At 44.0% G+C, this 20745-nt stretch overlaps 1 protein-coding gene across 6 annotated transcripts in view; it reads right to left on the bottom strand.

Moving 5' to 3' along the window:
- Positions 1-20745, bottom strand: part of RUNX2 (RUNX family transcription factor 2) — a 126351-nt gene that overhangs the window by 91716 nt on the left and 13890 nt on the right. For all 6 annotated transcript variants that reach the window (XM_024765888.1, XM_024765885.1, XM_024765886.1 and 3 more), the window contains exon 3: positions 19857-19961. In XM_024765888.1, coding sequence (XP_024621656.1) covers positions 19857-19961 — 105 coding nt within the window. The remainder of the gene's footprint in view (positions 1-19856; positions 19962-20745) is intronic.

The following is a 20745-nucleotide window of genomic DNA, read 5'->3' as shown; positions in this document are numbered from 1 at the left end:
AAAACAACATATTTTCCACATAACCTAAACTACCGAAAAATAAAAGTATTATTACTTCTCTACCATGGCAGAGCATTTATCCACGATGGCATTAAAGACTAACAGGGAAAAACAAATCCTGTTTAGTAGGTGAGATTATTCGTCTCCTGTGACTCATAACAATTCGAATTTCGCTAAGAAAAGATGGCTACCTAAAGTTAAGCAAGGCTCAGAGGAGTCCAAAGTGGTATCGCTGGTTGTCACACGAGACTCTTTACCTGGTCCCCCACCTTGCATCCTAGCCCTTCACAGTTCACACTGACTGAACAAAGGACAAATCAAACGACTACAAAAATATATGTGAGTCTAAGCTAGCTTTGTCTTAACCCCTGATAGAGATCTCTAGAAAGCTTCCCCCTCAAAATACTCACAGATATTCAAAGCCTCTGTTATCAAACAGCAGAAAAGGGGACTTCCCTGGCCATCCAGTGGTTAGGACTCAGTGCTTTCACTGCTGGGACCTGGGTTCAGTTCCTGGTCAGGGAACTAAGATCCAGTAAGCTGCATGGCTTGGCCAAAAAAAAAAAAGCAAAGCAGCAGAAAAAGTACGGACCTGAAGTGAGAAAACGGAGTCGACTTTCCTAGTGTGAAGGACTAGGAAATGCAACCCCATGAGGTCTCAGTTTCCTCATTTGTAAAACAGAAGTTAATAGACATAAGGCATCCAGCCCGAAGCCTCATGAGCTAAGGAACATTAATTTTTGTCCTCCCCAAGCCACCCCCCAGCACAGACACACTTTAAATTGGATGAATTTTGTTACACTCCATTCGGCTTTGGAACCCTTTCTTAGAGTCAAAATGTCCTTGGAAGGCCGTTTTGTAAGGCAGAACCCCGCTCCTGTGGGAGTGGTGAAGCTCAAAGGTGCAGGGAAAGAAGCGGGTCTGGTGAGGGACAAAGAAGTGAAGAGAATGGAGCGACAGGATAAGCTGAGATAAAGTGGGAGGTGGTGGGACTGAGTTCTCAACGAGGGCGCTGAAGCCCGTAAGGAAATGCGGATGTGGCCACAGAGAGGGGACAGCTGACGATAAAGTATGACAAGTAAACCGTAAAGTTCTAAGTTACTAAAATAAAAGCTGGGACCCCGCTCGTTCTCCCTACAAATTAAGCGCTTTATATCCTGATGTGTTCAAAATAATACTGTACACTACCTTTGGCTCTTTCAAGTTAGATTCTCAGTTATTCCATCAGCACCCAGCATTCAGAGGCTCTGACACAGAGCAGGCTTGCTAGAAATGTTTGCCCAATTAATACAGATACAGGCTGACTTGTCTTCCTAAGGTTATTGTAACTACCAAAGTCATCATGAACAGAAGGGTCGAAGTATCAACATTGGGATTTCACTGCATTGCTACAGGTTCTTTATAAGTGTGCAGAGGTCTTGGGATTTCAGATCCTAATGTACAAATAAGAATATTTTTTAAAGCAGTTATTTTTAATAATTTACAAACCATGAGTCATCCAATAGCCTGGCTAAATGTGGAAGAGACTAGTATGACTACATTTTCCTGAGGTGAAGACTATCAAAATCCATTCCCAGAACTGGCCAAATAGTACCAGGGACAGAACTAGGAATAGAGCTCAGCTATGTTTCACCTTCAGAAGCTCTTTGTAGTAGCAAAAAAATTTTTTTAAGTTGTCTTCCAATAGATTTTTTTTTAGTGCAATTTCTTCCTATTTTGAAAAGAATGAAAGGAGACATATATAAATGAGCCAGAAATGCCACCTACTCCTTCCAACACACGGATCTCCCCATTCCTCCATAAAAGCCTTTATTTACAGCTGAATTTGGCTCATCCTGTTGAGTGCCCAGCCTAGAGGCACACAACAAAAGTGGTAACAACCAGAGGCATCTATCTAGATCATCAGATTTCCTTCCTCTGGTCAGTGTGTGCCACAAATCTCACGCTGCAAAAGCTACAACTCATCCTTCACTGTCAGATTTCTTCCAATTCAGTTGCAAATGTTTATTTACTTTTATTTCAGTTCCCCCAACAACAGAGAATGCAGAAGTGGTCGCCTCCACACCACATAAGGGTTTCTCCTGAGGCAATGGTGGAAGGTGGACCCGCAGCAAAGAACAGGTGGCCGGTACTGCTATATCTCGTCCCGTTCTATTACTAACTTCAATTCGCAAGCCACCACTGGGCCAGTATGTGACAGACAAACTAGTCAAACCGAATCCTCAGTACAACTCCTAGACAGCCTGGATGAAAGCAAAGGGAAAAGGCACGTGTCCAGCTTGGGTTATTCCATCTACTTGGCTCTACCAAGGAACGGTGGAATCGGAGCTTACAATATATAGAACCAACATAGAACAGATTAAAAAGGGGCCAAAATATGTTCTGTAAATAATAAAATGGGTATATATCCTACATTTTGGTCCATCTATGTTTTCCTAATTATAGACTCCAAAAACTCCTGTATCCCTGGCCCCAGCAAATTTCCTTGCTATGTCTGATCTGTGCCAGCAATGTCTAAAATTACCCACGGAGACCCCACGCGGGAACCCCCTGAGAGGTGATCAAAGCACAGGACCTTCCGCCAACACGCTATCCAAATCATCCACCTTTGCTCCCTTTGGACCTTTATAAAAACCTTCGTCCCTCGTGATTATGCTTTAGACATTACCACGGCCATGTGTCCAACCTTCTTTGAAGTCCTGACCACTGAAAGCTCTCACTCTGTCTCTATCACAGTTTTCCTAAAGGAAAGGGAGGTTGGTTCACAAGTCTTAAGTCCTCAGGGAAGAAAGGAGCTCAGAGAAGAACAGACAACCGGACAGTTTCTGTGGACACACCAGCAGGTTTTCTGTTGCTTCAGGTAAACCAATACATGATCAGTTTCACGGCTCATTCCTCGGGGAAACACAGCCAGCCTCGGTTCACAGTATTTCAAAAGTATCACAGAAAATAAGGAATAAATTCCCTTCCACTGCCCACATATGTATAATGAAGAGACTTTTCCCATAACAAAGAAGGATTCAGAAGAGGGCTCCTTTTTATAATAGGAGTAAACCACATCTCTTGTCAGTTGTTTTTCCTTCCCACTATCAATCTCTTGGCCTCAAGAGCAGAAAAGAAGGGCCACTGATCCCCTTTAGGTCACCTTTTCCAGTGGAAAAGGCAGCTGTAGGTTTTAAGAATCCTTCGGATGGGGTTTTGAAAATAAATTATCTGAGGGTGAGGGATACCCAAATGTGGAAATCACAAAAATAACTCAATAAAGTCCCAAAGTGCCGAGGCCATTAAGAAAATACCACAGTCAAGGAAGAAAGGAGGCCCGTAAAAGGAAGCAGGTTGTGACTTCTCACCCAACCACGGGCTGTGGGTGGCTCTCCAATGGTCAGCGACGCCTTGGAAAGGTCAAGTGTAGTGGCTCAAGGGTCTAAATGTGCTTAATGAACCAAGGAGCCCAAGTTATTTTGGGAGGAAAGAAAAATATGTTTTCTGAGTATTTTTCCTTTCCCCTAGCTTAGCACCACACCCAACTAGCCTTTCCAGTCATGTCACCTGTTGTTTCAAAGTCTGTTTCTTTGGTCTCTTTCATTATTTCTTTTCCTTTAGAGAAAATTATATCCACTTAGTTCAAAACAAAGAACCCATCTGAGAACACTACATATGTGTGTGCTTTGTTTTTCACAGTGCTTCAAGCAAACCATCTGCAGGCATGCTAATTTACGATTACAAAAGTTGCTCAAACAGGTATTTAATCAGTGAACGAGTGGATTAAGGCATAAATTTTAAAATAGAAACTCTGACACTTGGCTTCAGGAGAAAGGTTAACCCAGGAAGCTGGGCTCTTTGCTTCCCTGCGGCTCCAGCTCCATGGTGGAAAGGAACAGTGGATAACGTCAGCCCTTCTCAGATTCGCTCTGCTCAACTTCTCCCCTGCTGTGCCAGCTTTTAAATGCATGAAGGTTTGTTTTCAGAAATAAATCCTGCCTACTTCCCCTCTCCTTCCTTCTCCGTGCCGATAAATTCCTTGAGGGTGATTTTTGGATTGCGTCTCTCAAGCTCCAGGTTATATGAACTTTGGTGTCACCTGGAAATGTTTTTAATTTCTCCCAGTATGGAGGGAACAGAGAAAAATGAATCGACTTCCTAAAACTTTATCTTTTGAATATGGCATACCCAAATCAAATAGACCTGAGTTCTTCTAAGGATAAAACGGTCTCACCCTCACTCGGCCCCAAGTTCTTAATAATGCATCTCTTCTGATTATCAATAACAATTTTTTTTGGACCATGTGGCAGATCCGTTTCTCTTGTTCGTCATATTTTTTCTCAATTAAAGATTCTAATGGCCACTGAAGCAAGACAAATTACCCTCATCATTTATGTCTATAAACCTCTGTGACTCTGAGCTTCAGAATTATAATGGGAAACAGAAATCGTGCCTTTGATTTTAAAAGCAGAAAGGTGGCACTGTGTTGCACTTCATAAACACACAGAGAATCGAGAAAACGGAAGAGATTCGAATGAAAAGCCCTCCAGTCAAAACCTCAGCCTTCAGCCACCCGTTCTATTTAAGAATTCTTAGAGTCAAGAAGTTCTTCTTTAAATCTAACCTACATCTATCATGCTTCAGTGAAAACCTACTCTGTCTGTGCCAGAAACAAAACAGCTGGTCACCATACACAGCTTAATAACTCCTCATAATTTTGAAGTCTGTTATTAAGTCATTTTTTAGTCTCCTCTTCTTGAGGCTAAATAATCCCAAGTCTTTCAACTTATCCTTATAGGTTCAATTTTACAATCCTTTAATCATCATCAATGCTCTTTGCTAAACATTCTTAAGTTTTCCACATTGCTCTTATGTTTTGAAACCCAGCTCACCTTTGGAATTGCTTCTCGTTGTCTATAAAAACCCAGGCCTTTAGTGCATTACACACAACCCACAGAATGTACTCGAATAGGAAACCTACTGCTTTGTTTGGGTTCTTTTTGGTACAAACCTACTCCGGCCGCTCCTTCTCTAAGGAAAACATGTTCTTTGGGAACCAGTGTTCTCACTCCTATGCGTTCTTCTCCACTAGAGCTCTTCACGGCCTTTCTCAACCCACTTTCCCCAAACGATCCTGTTATACGATGAGTATCTAGCTAATCTGATCCACTTATTTAAACCAAGTTGTTAAGCAAAAAAAGTCTTAAAATATGCTATGCCTTGCAGATAACATCTATGAAGGTCCTGTCCTCAAAGCCTTAACTCAAAGAAGAATCTCCGGCACCTTCTCTGGTGAGAATCACACGAGGGGGGTTGGGGTCAGTCGGGATGGACGTGGAGACCCCTTCTGTGCTGCTCAAACTGCACCACGCCAGCCGTGCGTAGAACTGTGGGCAGCTTTGGGGTGTGTGATTCTAGTCAACTCTCTCTGCAACCTTCTCCAACCATATAGGCATCCCCTATGGCCTCTCTTCTATCGAATGAAATATTAGATTCTGACACTGACCGTGCCCTTCTCCTTGAAGCCTCTTCCCCACTCTTCCTAGAGCTGGCTCTGTCTCACCCTCAGGTCTCTGCTCTAATGGAACCTCCTTCCCTTCACACTCTAGAATAGGTTCCCAGCTGTCCCCCAATGCCCCATCCTTCTTTATTACTACATCAGTTCCCCTTACAACACTTGTCACAACTTGCAGTTAGATGCAATTATAGATAAAGGTTCGTTTGCCCACTTCTTGACTGTCTTGTCCACCGAATGGCTCCTCAAAGGCGGGGTCATGTCTGCTCTGCTTTGTATAACTGGCACTGGCTAACAGCACACACTCAATTTTTGAAGGAATAAATGTCTCCACTGCTGGAAATATTTACATTTTAAAACATATCTGGGGGCGGGGGGGGTGGGAATGGGATGAAGGCCATCAAAAGGTAGAGACTTCCAGTTATAAGATAAATAAGTACTAGGGATGTCATATACAACATGAGTGATCTAATTAACACTGCTGTCTATGATATATGAAAGTGGTTAAGAGTAAATCCTAAGAGCTCTCATCATAAGGAAAAAATATTTTTCCTATTTCTTTAATGTTGTACCTATAGGAGATGATGGATGTTGCCTAAACTTCCTGCGGTGATCATTTCATGATGTAGGTAAGCCAAACCATTATGCTGTACACCTTAAACACATTCAGGGCTATGAGTCCGTGATATCTCAATAAAACTGGAAGGGAAAAAACATCTCTAACTGTCTTATAAAGGGCTCTGTCAGCTATTACAAATGGGGTTGGTATTTTGGGGGGTGGTATTTTTTTTTTTGCGGTACCTGGGCCTCTCACTGCTGTGGCCTCTCCCATTGCGGAGCACAGGCTCCGGACGCACAGGCTCCGGACGCACAGGCTCAGAGGCCATGGCTCACGGGCCCAGCCGCTCCGCGGCACGTGGGATCTTCCCGGACCGGGGCACGAACCCGTGTCCCCTGCATCGGCAGGCGGACTCTCAACCACTGCGCCACCATGGGAGGGAGGGAGGGATCCCACCCAGATCTGTCTGGTTTAATCATTCAGACATGGCCAGGGCCACGCCCTGCCCTACCCCACCCCCCATCACAGAGACAGCTGCTGCCTCTTCCAAGGCTTTAACTGGAAACTGGTCAGTCCCATCGTCTTGCTTCTGCTCCTTAAAACAATTAATCTCGTGTCCAGTTATCCTCTCTCCTTTCAGCTTCAACATAGTCACGCCTCTTGTAGCATTCCCATCATCTTGCTGATGCTATGTCCTCACGGCTGAGTCCTTCACAGAAGAGCCGGCATTTACTTTCTATGATAATTTAATGAGTAATGAATATTATTTATTAATATCCAGGATGTATCACTGGCAGTGGAAATCTTCGGAGATGCGATTATGGACCTTTTTAAAATTTTCTTCTTCTGATTAATTTTTATTCTCTAGTTTTTCCACCATGTACTTGTCTGCATTTTCTACTTGAGTGATTTTTTTTTTTAAGGTTAACCAGCTTTATTTCAATGGTATTCAAAGTGAGATTCTACTGAGGGTTAACTTACAAAACTTGTGTTCGTCCCACAAAACTCGGTGTTTTCAGCTCTGTTCAGCTTTCATCTTAATGAATTCAAGACTCATTCAACAAACATATATATATTCTCACACACACACACACACACACACACACACACACACACATACTTTTACATATATTAATCCTTAACACCACAAAAACAACTCTGCATTTTAAATTTTTATATATATATATATATATATATCTTCTGTGTGTGAGGCCTTATACCTGGGGACTTGTTTACTATACGGCAAGGCTACCACATCACCAGGCTTGCCTCTCAGGTAATACTACTTCATAACATCAACCAAGAACACCCTGGGCACGATACCAGGAGCTCCCACAGCTTTAATGACGAAGCATCAGGGAGTCCGAGCAGTGAATAACTGAACAGGAAGAGGCCTGGGCTCCTTGCCTACCTCCATGAATCATCTGCTGACTTGCAGACCAACATGAAGCAAATGAGTTTTCAAGTGCCCGTGCCTCAGTTTACCCACCCATAAAATGCATAATGCATCCCTCAAAGGGATGTAAAGAGAATCAGTGCGGTAACAGTCTAAGCCTTTGGAACTCCTCGGCAGGAAGGCGCTACATAATTACTATTTGGTACTTAAGTTGCCCTTCATGTGTGCCAAGTACTTTATGATCATTCCTTAGGAGTTACTCCCAGCGATTCTGAAGTTGTCTTCATGTCTATTTCCACTAAAAGGATGAAGAAATTGAATTGGAGAGAAGTGTAGCGATTTGCTCAGGGTCACTAAGATGGCATTGAGGTCTCAGAAGAGGACTTTCCAGGTTCTCCAATTCCCTCAACCACAGCTGAACCCACATCTTCAACACAAACTACCAATACAGATGAAATCCCCATTAAACTGCTCTGAAATAGCCCTCATGGTACAAAAAAAAATTGTAACTTGTTTTTGCAGAATAGAGTGAATGGCAAGGAGGTGAAACAGAAACCAAAGCTCTAGAATTAGTAACCCAGACTTCACAATCAGCCTTTTTTTTTTTAAACACATCTATATTTCTCCTCACTTCCGGTATAACAGTGTTTCAGCACCTTCATAATCTCTCTGAAGGGCCCATATTTTTCTACGAATAATTTCCAGGACCAACCCTAAGGAGGCATAGAGCCCAGGTTAAATCACCCTGAGTTTTGCCCAGCAAAATACGTACTGGCATTTTCACCCAAGTTGTAGCTCGTGAAAATTTGTGTCAAGAAGGTAAAGAATGAGAAGATGCACGTCATACAGGGTGCATATACAGTTCGAGGAGCCATGAAAAGGTGGAAAGTACCAGCTTGCTTGAGAGTCAGCTGACCTCTTCCCACCAGCCACTTCCTGCATAACTCCAAGGAGGCGTGCACAGAGCCAACGCTGGAGTCACCCCATCTACTTTGCTTACAGACAGTACTACCCAAGACCATGGCCCTGGTTCTCCTGAACCATGCTCCTCTAGTCCACACATCTGTTTTCTCCCCCTGCTTCATTCAGTGACTCATGTACCTTCTTTGGCTAAATGAAGCATCTTTTGGTTCCGAATCCTGTACTCTCACTAAAATGACAGAAGACGTGTGGACACAACATCTAAGAAGTGCCGCTCTGGTTGCTCAATGAGCAGCAGCCAGATGACCTCAGAGAGTCAAGTGCAGTGATGGAGTTCTTTACCATAAATTTGGATAGAAAGTTCCAGAGCACACGGGCCCTGCCCAAGGCAAAACAGTGAAGTTGGGGGTTGAATTTCCTCTCCCTAAATGTCCCTTCCTTTGACTCTGTCTGTGGGAACATTCCCTCCCACCACCTCTCCACCCACTGGCTCAGCACTTTTCAGAGCCCCTATTTCCCTTCATCCATCGTTCATGAAAGTGTACCTGTCCTGGATTCCAGTCCCTTAACTACTACTCCACTAACCTGATCATAATGGCCTGAAAGTCTCAGCCTAGAGAATGGCTAGGAGTGTGGCTCCCAGACTCCCTGTAGGGTGCCTCTCACACCATGTCATGCTGGCAGCCAGCCTCCACAACTGCTAACGTTTTCAGGAAAAAAAACCGAGTTTACGACAAACAGGTTCTCGCTGAAGGAGCTACCAAAGGACCTACATCAAGAAAACTGAATCCAGAAGGAAGAACTGAGGCGCAAGAAGGAATGGTGAGCGAATAAATCGATAAACATACAGGTAAATATGAAATAAATAAATTTAAATACTGATGGTGACTAATTCGGGGAGCATAAAACAAAGATAAAAATATCAGACAGGGGGCTTCCCTGGTGGTGCAGTGGTTGGGAGTCCGCCTGCCGATGCAGGGGACACGAGTTCATGCCCCGGTCTGGGAAGATCCCACATGCTGCGGAGCGGCTGGGCCCGTGAGCCATGGCCGCTGAGCCTGCGCATCCAGAGCCTGTGCTCCGCAACGGGAGAGGCCACAACAGTGCCGGGGTCCCGAAAAAAAAAAAAAAATCAGACAGGGACTTCCCTGGTGGTCCAGTGGTTAAGACTCCACGCTTCCACTGCAGGGGGCACAGGTTCAATCTTTGGTTGGAGAACTAGGATCCCGCATGCCACGCCACATGGCCACAGGGAAAAAGAATCAGACAGCGAAATTAGGAGAGATAGAGTCAAACTTACAGTTACCAAAGGGGAAAGGAGGTATAAATTAGGAGTTTGGGATTAACTTATACACACCACTATATATAAAATAGATTACACAACAAGGACCCACTGTATAGCACAGGGAACTATACTCAGTATCTTGCAGTAACCTGTAATGGAAAAGAATCTGAAAAAGAATATATATATATACATAACTGAATCACTTTGCTGTACACCAGAAACACTGTAAATCAACTATACTTCAATTAAAAAGGGAGAAAAATAAAACAAGATCTCTCCGACTCCAAAAAAGAAAAGAGAGAGAGAGAGTGACTGCAGTTAAAAGTATGCTAAGGTTCTTCTATTATCCAAGAGGTAGACAGAGATTATGATGAGTTTTATTAAGACAGATATACACTTTAGAATAGTAATGATAATTACTAAAAGAAAAGAAAGAAATTGAATGATAATTTGCAAACCAGGAGAGGAAAAAAGCCGGCACATATCTAGAACAAAACTAGATGCGAAATACTCTAATTAAAGGGAAATGTTTGCAAAAGGGGGAAATATGGAAATATAAAAACCCAAAATCACAGCTTGAAATTATAAAATCCTGCACTCTTAGTAATACACCAGACCTGAAAAGCATCAGGAATCCATACTGCAACAGCTGACCTGCAGCAAAATTGCAACACTTGAACTTGGCAATGACTGCCTTCAAGGCTGGCCAAGGCCCTGCCTGCCCACCTGACTCTCTGTTTACTTCTAGTACACAGGACTTGGCTGATAACTCTCCCTTTATCTCCCCAAGACCGCTGCCAATAAAGGATTCAAGATGACTTGTTTTCTACCTTAATACGAATTTAAGTCTGAGTTACCTTTCTCAGAGGTGTCTGGATATAAGCCGTAATCCTGAATTTTAATGAAGTCCTTTTGTCTGCTAGCAAAGAGTCTCACTGCCAGTGCATAGCAGCAGAGAAATTTGGAGGGGAACTGGGAGCCCTTCCTTTGCTACGTAAGTACCACATCCCAAATACAGTCTCCTGCATATGACCTTGAATTAATATTTTCAATTTACGTGCTTTTTTATGAACTCCCTTAATTTCCAAGAGTTTCTCGAAAAACGTGAGCAATTATTTTCCATGCCTGCCTAAATAAAAACTGCCGAGATTTTATGTGAAGACCAAAGATAGGCTTTAGTTGACACCATAAAGTTGTGCTATAACATGCGAGGTAGGGACAAGTATGAATATGAACAGCAACATAACATATCTTTTTCCTCTGTTATTTTTAAGTATTTCCCATTCTCCTCTGGTCCATCCCTTCCTGAAGCAAACGCTAGAATACAAACAAAATAGAAGTAAGGTAGTTCAGTGATCTATTGGGAATTCTCTCTCTCGGGAAGGAAAATTCACCTTTTATAAAATAAATAAAGCCAAAAAATTTTGTCCTCTCTCTCAAGTCCCTAACACTGTTTTAAGAATGAATGATTTCTGACTTACAGTGAGATATAAACCGGTGACACACTTGGATCCAGTCTGTGTGTGTTTTGAGAGCACATATCGCTTGAAAACCCGCCACGCTATATTTAGTTACAAGTAAATATATCAACTGGAACTGTGTCTGTGGACAAGGTGTTCTTACTGGGAAAGCCACACTCCTTGTGAACACACGTCCGATACACTGAGAAAGCACTTTTGGAACTGGGAAGCCAGGGGAGAGTGCAAAGGAGGGACACGAGCATGTTTTAACGGCTGCGACAATTTGCCATGAAAGGATGTGAAGGCCCGGCTCCTTGCTGCAGCATGCCATGTGCTGCTGAATTCAATTACTGCCATGCCGTCTGCGAGCAAAGGAATGTGTAAACAGGCCATATAGCCTTGCATCAGTTCCACAGAATGTTGCACAACCCAAAATGCCTCTCGATGTGTCATTTCCTTCTTGGCCATCTTCCCAGCCCCTGACAGTCAGTCAACAGAAAAAAATAGTACTGAAAGAGATTTTAAAATGCTCTTCTCAAGAATACATTCCACCAACCACCAGACTTAACCTCCACCAGCGCTTCTGACTCTCCCTCACCACCCTCCTTAAGGAAAGGGGGAAAGGGAACAGTTTTTTAAAACTGTGATTATTCTCTTAAGTCAAAGATGTTCAACAAGACTTCCCTGGTGGCGCAGTGGTTAAGAATCCACCTGCCAATGCAGGGGACATGGGTTCGAGCCCTGGTCCAGGAAGATCCCACAGGCCGCGGAGCAACTAAGCCCGTGTGCCACAACTACTGAGCCTGAGCTCTAGAGCCCACGAGCCACAACTACTGAACCCGCATGCCACAGCTACTGAAGCCCGTGCACCTAGAGCCCGTGCTCTGCAACAAGAGAAGCCACTGCAGCGAGAAGCCCACGCACCCCAGGGAAGAGTAGCCCCGGCTCGATGCAACCAGAGAAAGCCTGCATGCAGCAACAAAGATCCAACACAGCCAAAAATAAATAAATAAATTTATTTTAAAAAAAATGTTCAATGATGTTTTGTATACTAGTGACTAAAGGATGAATATTTATGACCATCAAACTGCTGCTTGTGTTTGCTGACTTGTAAATATCAAACATGACATGTACCCATCATGTCCATTCCTTGGGCACTTCAGAGAGAGGGAAGAACGACTGGAAGTCTGCAAGTCAAGAAGTGAAGGGCTTTTTTGCAGCAACATGGATGAACTTGGAGGGCATTATGCAAAATGAAATAAGTCAGACAGAGAAAGACAAATACTGTATGGTATCACTTATATGTGGAATCCAAAAAATATAACAAACTAGTGAATAAAACAAAAAAGAAGCCGACTCACAGATATACAAGGCAAACTAATGGTTACCGGTGGGAAAGGGAAGAGGGGAGGGACAATATAGGGGTAGGGGAAAAAGAAAAGGGTTATTATGGGATTATATGAAATCATGTGTGTGAAACTTTTGAAAACTGTAAAGCACTATAGAATTTAAAGAATCTTTCATTTTTTAAAAAAATGGGGGCTTTCCTGGTGGCACAGTGGTTGAGAGTCCACCTGCTGATGCAGGGGACACGGGTTCGTGCCCCGGTCTGGGAAGATCCCACATGCTGCGGAGCGGCCATGGCCGCTGAGCCTGCGCATCCGGAGCCTGTGCTCCGCAGCGGGAAAGGCCACAACAGTGAGAGGCCCGCATACCGGAAAAAAAAAAAAAATTTGTTTCCCCGTTAAAAAAGAGTTAAAGGCTTTTCTACTAATACTTTCCACCAAAGACTAAAATTCAGGTCTGTGGCCTCAGGAATATGTTACGAGGCTTAGCAATAGCAAGGGTATCTCAAATTGTCTTCACAGACAGCAAGAATGTGAACGCAAGAACTGTGTCCAGATGTATCAAATAGCTTTAAAACAATTCGGCTGTCCCTCCATCCAACACACTTTACATGCCCCCCATTTTCTTTCACAGGTGACCAAGCTTTATATCAGCATCCACCATGGTTAAATAAGGAAAGGTCATGGGCCAGCCATCATCAAAAGCCTATTCCTTCACCCAACTAGGATGAAGAGTAGTGGAGGATAAAAGCCAGCTGCCGCTGACACCATCTGCAATCAGGCAGAGAAAATGCCGAGCTCGCCATTCTCGCCACCCTTCACGGGACTGGAGGTGATCCAGTCTCAGAACTGGGTGGAACAGCACAGGAGAAAAATGAGACGATTCTGTGCCCAGACCACTCTGTTTTGATTACATCTGTTACCTTCCGTTTATAAGGTAAGATGTCTGCAACTGGAAGTGCCCAAGAAGATGGAAAAATAAAATGTTCTCTAAAGAATTAAAAGTGTGCTGATGAACTGGACACAGGTGAGAAGGAACAAGCGGGGAAAAGAAAACAGTTTGGCTGCAGGACACAAGCCTGACAAGCTGGGTGGAGCAGGGTGCCGAGGCAGCTCTAGAAACACACATGTACCCTGCACGTCCAGAGAAGCTCTCACTCACCTAAGCACCAGCCCTACTGAAATCACAAGTGGAGCCAGGCAGAGCACTGCTGCAGCCATGCGCTCCAAGCCTACAGGAAAGGAGCCGGATGGTGGGAAAGAAAAGGTGGGGCTTCCCCCTTCACCCACCAGGTCAGGACAGGTAGCTGGTCAGCAGTGACCGGGAGTGTCCCAGCAGTAAGGACACAGGTGATGGCTCTGGCCTCTCCCTGAGAGGAACTATTAACTATGATTTACTTCCCTGGGGCACAACACACAAAAGCTATTAGAAACCCATCCATGTGTGTTAGGTATCAGGTTTGCAGGTATGCTGGCAAGTGAGACTTTTCAGTGCTGGGTGATGTAGAATACAAAGCCTCCAGGCTTGCTTATTTGAAGAGTCATAAGACACTTTGGCTACAGACTTGCCATGTTGCCAAGCAAGGCTAATAACCTCTTTATGTTCAAAGATCTAATGTTCTTCTCAAATAAGAGTATTGATCTGGCTTGGCTTGCTACTGACCTGTTAAAACCAAGCACCACAAGGTTAACACCCACCCTTAATTCATCTGGTAATCATCAAACTGGTCCAATTCAGAGTGAAGCTACTATCTGCGCGTCCAGAGCCTGTGCTCCGCAACAGGAGAGGCCCGCGTCCCGCAAAAACAAAACAAAACAAAAAACAAAACAGAGTGAAGCTACTATCACTGAAACTTGGAGTCACCTTGTAGAACTTTAAATGTCTCCCAGATTAAAAAGTCAAGAGATCGGGCTTCCCTGATGGCGCAGTGGTTGAGAGTCCACCTGCCGATGCAGGGGACACGGGTTCGTGCCCTGGTCCGGGAGGATCCCACGTGCCGCACAGCGGCTGGGCCTGTGACCCGTGGCCACTGAGCCTGCGCATCCGGAGCCTGTGCTCCACAGCGGGAGAGGCCACAGCGGTGGGAAGTCCGTGTGCCACAAAAGACAAGAGAAACAAACAAACAATAAAAACCCCAAAAAAGTCAAGAGCTCTTTTCAGGAGATGGTACCTCAAAAAGTTATTTCTCCTGTTGCAACAATGACATTTCCCATCTAAGCACTGATGGAAGTTGGTGATATTGGTGGTCCAGTGAACCACTGCCCCCATCATTAATATCCTTGTGGGGTTACCCACCCCCGCTTGAGGCTAGGCTGCACCTGTATGTTGCTTTAACCAACAGAATGTGGAGGAAGTAACTCCATAGTAGTTCTGAGCCTTAAGAAGCCTTACATAGACCTGAAAGCTCACACTTTTGCACCTGAGGGAGACCTGAGCTGCCATATAGGAAGTCAGACTCTGCAAGAGAAGCCGCATGGAGAGGACGAGGCTCTGGGACTACAGGAGAGAGAGAAAGGCCCAGCTGTCCCCTTATTCCACCGGGCCCAACCTTCCAGCCATTCCACCAAGGCACCAGACATAGCAATGAGGCCATCATGCATGTTGCAGCACTAGCCACCATGTTACTGCAGACACAAGAAAGACGCCAAGCAAGACCACAGAAAACCCATCCAGATGAACCTCAGTCAACCCATAGAGTCGTGAGAAATAATAAACTGGTTGCTGTTTTAAGCCATTATGGGGACTTTCCTGGCGGTCCAGTGGTTAGGACTCCGTGCTTTCACTGCCGAGGGCCCAGGTTCGATCCTTGGTCGGGGAACTAAGACCCCACAGGTGGCACGGTGCAGACAAAAGAAAAAGTAAGAACCATTATGTTTGGGGATGGTTTGTTATTTAGCAATAGATAACTGACAAAGCAGCAAGAGAATGAAAAGGCTTCTGATGGTGTAAGGTGATTTACTTTTTCCATCCTCCGCACAGCCAATAATACCCTTCCCATCAGTCCTCTTCCCTAACTCAGAACCACGGCAATAGAACATGACACTGCTGAGCAAGATTTCACCTTCCTGGAGACATTCTTTCAATCAGACTGCAGCTGGAACCAAGTGCATACAAGGAACAAAGGATCCTAATAGAAACTGATGCTTAAAAGAGGTATCCAAACGCATTACTGTTGCCACTGCACTCCACTGACTTCTGCTGGCGAACATACGGCAGTACCTCTTCAGAGCTAACTTGCCAACAGGAGGTCAAAATGCCTTGCCTAAACACAAGACTTACAAATTTGGGATCTTAAGTATGATGTCATGTCTTAAGATGATAAGCTGGCAAAGAAAATCAATGGCATTTTGTAAAGATGTGCACCTTCTCATGTTTACGCTACTCAAGATGAAGGTTGTAATAAGTCATCGGCTATGTCCCTTTAAAGGGAAGTTTTATAACTGAGATGAATCACAACTGCAAAAGATCAAAGTTAAAAAACATCAATGATGCCATGGGGTACTTTTTAATCTTGTAATGAGTGATGATCATGTGCTCTTATGAAGTTAGTCCAACTGCCAACGCCAGATGTGTATATTAAGAAAAGGAGTTGTTTGTGATGTGACAGCGCCAGTTCAGCTGCCAGAGACAGAAGACATAGAAGGATGAAACCTTTCTGATTTTTGAGTGAAAAGCAAGTCTTGGCACATGCGCTGATAAGCAGGGCCTCCAAGGAGGGATACTAGTGCCAGAGCATCCTCTCTTGGACTCTGCTGCAAATAAATTGTTTATCATCAGTTCTGTACAGCTGTCCTCAGGCAGCATGAATACCTGCTCGAGCACACTTTATGGCACTTATTAGTGTTATTTACTGATGAGCAGAAATTAGTAAAGCCATCTGCAAGAAAAAAAAAATATTACCCTAGAGAACAGAATCTAGATGGTATCTATTTCCTGGAAGCGTACTCTAAGCAAAACTACAGCAAACTTCTGACACTGAAATTGATGTAATAATAGCTCATGCTTAATTAGCACTTACTACACGACAGTCACTGTGCTGTACATTTTACATACATGACATCACTGAGCATCTCTGCAGCAACTGACGAGAACGATACTATTCTTCTTCTTCTCACTAACTATTATTATTATTCTCACTTTAACAGAGGAAACTGAAGCAAAGAGAACTTAGGTAACTTGCCTACCACCACACAGCTGGTAAACAGCGGAGCTGGGCTTTCAGTCCAGACAGCCTGACACAAAAGCCCACACCCTTAATCACTGTGTTATTGCTGAGTAAAGACCCAACCAGTTAACGAAGAACTTGTCCTTGTTCAAACAGCTCATCTACCAGAAGTAGCCTGTTCAATATATACTATGGTCTTCCAAAGAAGGACTGAAATTCCATTAACAGAAATCAAGAGCACGAAACACTCAACCCCTTCAAATCGCTGCAGCAATAAACAGGTGTACATTCTTTCGATGACAACCACTACTTAAAGAATTAAAATTTTGTGGGAGAAGATGCTAAAACAATTGCATTCATTGTCTTTTTTTCTCCCCTCAGGAAAGCCTTTTTCTAAAGTCCTTCTCTGTTAACGGTCGAAAAAATAAGCCACTTTGAAGTCTAGAGCAGTGATTGGCAAACCACAACTTGTGTGTCAAATCTCACCCACCACCTGTTTTCCTAAGTAAAGTTTTATTGAAACACAGCCATAACCATCCATTTATGTATTGGTGAAGGCTGCTTTTTTTTTTTTTTTTTCCTGCGTTACGCGGGCCTCTCACTGTTGTGGCCTCTCCCGTTGCAGAGCACAGGCCCCGGATGCACAGGCTCAGTGGCCATGGCTCACGGGCCCAGCCGCTCCGCAGCATGTGGGATCTTCCCGGACCGGGGCACAAACCCATGTCCCCTGCATCGGCAGGCGGACTCTCAACCACTGCGCCACCAGGGAAGACCCGAAGGCTGCTTTTGAGTTACATTGGCAGAGCTGAGTACCTGTGACAGAGATCGTACGGCCCAAAGGGTTGAAATCATTTACTATCTGGCACTTTACAGAAAAAGTTTGCCAACCCATGTTCTAGAGGATTCTCCATTTACCATCACATACACGAAAATCAGTCAAAATCCTATCATACTCACAGTTGAAGGAAGTTGAAAATTCTGGGCATTTTCCACACCTGGGAGTCTCAAAATGAAAGAACAATATTGAGATGAGTGCTATACTTACAAACATTCAGTGCCCAGATGGCCAAGAGCAGGGCAGAAGGAAATAATCCAGTACAGAGAACCCAGGTTGTAGGATTAAAATGTTACTGATACCAGACCCTTCGTTACATTCAGACACTGAGTTTGACCAGTCACCTCGTGATGTCAGACAAATGACATCACATTTCCACAGATATTTTTGGATCATGAGCATGTTACTCAGGCTGATCTAGGGTGGTGGTCTGCCACTCGACTTCTGTATCTGCTTCCCCCTCCTACCCTCAGCAGCACCCAGGTCACACAAGTACCAGCCGCCCCCTCTACCCGTAACCCTCATTGCTTTCAGAGCACTTCTCTGCCTTCACAGGGCAGTGAACCTAGCAACTATTAATTCTTCCAACAACCTCTTGGGAATGAGGTAATACTACCCTCGCTTGAAAGAGAAGTGATTTTCCCAAAGCTATTGTTCCTCCCTTTTGTCACCACTTTCAGAATGAGGCAGCACCCACCTTTCCCTGCTTCCTCTCCCAACCATCAACTCTGAGCACCAACCCGTGAACAGCTGGACACACACACACACACACACACACACACACACACACACACACAAACATATACACACACACAATGATGGTTTTTCCAAGAACTGAGAAAAGCAGCTGAGATCAGCAGGAAACATCTTTACAAGACAAGTATTAGTCGTGTTAAATGTTAAAAGACTACCATCCTGCTTTATGCATTACTAAGAGGGATGTCCCTGCCTTTCCAGGAACGCAGGGGCTAATTAGATTAAATGCTAGAAGATGTCTTCCATCCTCAGGCATCGTCCCAGATGGATGGCAGTCCAGAAAAGTCAGACAAAACCCCAAACCAGGCCAGATGGCCCTGCACTGATCAATTCACCTCCACTGCATGACCACTAGCCCTGACAACCAGAGACTTGGGGCGACCAGAGACGTGTGTGTGGCCACAGCCTAATAGGCCATTCTCAAACTGAGCAGACAGGTCCAGCACTCCCAACGTCGGAAAATCTAGAAGAACGCCATACACGTGAAAGGCGGAGAAAAGAAAAACCTCAAAGACTGGCTTTTGAGGCAGGAAACCTCCCTAGTTCAGGCAAGCAGTCAGCCTTCGTGAGATGAAACAGCGGCCAGAGGAGCGGAAGGCAACACGTATTCCCACCGCTCAAGGACAGGCTGCCAGGGGTAGAGGCAAAACTTCACCAGCCCTTTGCTCTCGGTTTTAGGGGAAGAAGAGCTATGCCACTCTCACTGTCTAGGTAGGTGTATTGTTATATAACAAATATTTCTGCCAGCTGTCCCTCCACCACAAACCAAATTAAACTCTCCAAACACAATGGCTAGGCCTCCAATGAATTCACTCATCAAAGGCAGAGTTCTGTATGATGTTTCATTGGCATAGAATTTTTAATGTTGTATATATCAAATAGTCTTTAATCCTTAAATATATTTAAATACTGCTCTGGTGAGTATGTTCAAATTAGTTATGGGGGCGGGGCAGGGAAGGCAACCCTGTTTTAATTTAGGTTTAGCAGGAAGATGATATTAGCCCAAATGGATTGTGTGCGCTGCCTTATAAAATGATGCTGGTTCAACCTTCTAGATGTCTCAGGAGACAAATAAATCAAGGTGGATTTAAACCTGGCCTGACTCTGTTAAAGAAACTACCTGTGGCAATTACTAGAACAAGACCAAACAACAGTGTTGTAACAATCAAGCAAGTTATCCTTTGCAAATAAATTCTTTGTAATTAAGCGGTGTGCTCTTTATAAAGGGAACTGAGTGTAAAAAGTTAAAACACATTCTTAGACCATGGGAAACACACGCAAATGCTTTTTGACTAAGCTCAGGATTTTTCCATTTATTTTCTTCCTCAGCTCTCGTGGACCTGTTCTGCCTTGTCTATTGTGCCCAGCGGATGAACAGAACTTTTAGTAAAAAATTACAGCGACGGAAAGTCACAAAGTTATGTAGGGCTTAGTGATTTTGCGGCAAAGGTGAAAAGTGTAATTTGATTTTCTACTAACTGTGAAGTTCTCCTAATTGTCCCTCATAAAAATATATGCAGATAGCAAACCTGGCAAAGAAACTATGTGAAAGTAGCACTAACTTATTTGGGATAAATTCCTCACAGGGTCTCTGTAAACTCTATTCCCATTTCCAGCAGGAAGGCAAGCACTTACTTCTGGGTTCCCGGGGTCCATCCACTGTAACTTTAATAGCTCTGTGGTAGGTGGCGACTTGAGGAGGATTTGTGAAGACAGTTATGGTCAAGGTGAAACTCTTGCCTGCAGATAGAAAAGGGGAAAATCAACAGTGAATATAAAAAGACAGTACTGATGACAAAAATAGCAGTACAGATGTCCAAACTGCATTTAAGCATCCCCGAAGAGGGAACAAAACAACACGGGTCAGGACTCCTTATTCTAATGAGAAACCCTCTGACGGCCACCTTAGGGAGTTCCCAGGCTCACTGAGTGCTACGATCATCATCTTCACCGCGGTCCTGTGCAAGGAGGCTCCAGTTCCAAAAAGTTGCTCAGTAGTAAGAGCCATAATGAAAACAAAAACTGGACCTCTTGAAGAGGGTTCTCTTTCCCTTCAGTTTTCTCCAACATCAGGAACACATCCAAGCAGAAAATTTTAGAAGTCTTTATTTAGGATGAGGTCATGACCCCGTGAGAGAACAATAGTAAATCACTGTTGATTATGCTATTGACTTCACATGGCTTTAGCATTTCATTTGCTTAACTGCACTACAGTGAGAAGATGAAAGAGGAAGGTTCTTATGGGAATCATTTTAACAGGAGCCAGTGTCTCCCGTCCTGGCCTTAATGTGCCTGTGGTATGATGATTTCATCATTACTGGAACAAAGTTTTTTTTCCTCCCTGCCCACCCCTTCCTTAACATACATCCTCACTCAGCAGCAATCTTGAAATGACTCCCTGACAGTGACTTATTTTTGGCTAAATATACATGACATCTCCCAATGTAAATATGAATACTTTCTTTTAGAGGAGGGTGTACTTCATCGAAATATTACATCTGATGTTTCAAATTAAAGAACTAAA

Source organism: Neophocaena asiaeorientalis, unplaced genomic scaffold, assembly GCF_003031525.2.
Source record: "Neophocaena asiaeorientalis asiaeorientalis breed wild unplaced genomic scaffold, Neophocaena_asiaeorientalis_V1.1 scaffold46, whole genome shotgun sequence".
NCBI classification, from domain to species: domain Eukaryota; kingdom Metazoa; phylum Chordata; class Mammalia; order Artiodactyla; family Phocoenidae; genus Neophocaena; species Neophocaena asiaeorientalis.
This window is presented reverse-complemented; position numbering and strand designations above follow the sequence as displayed.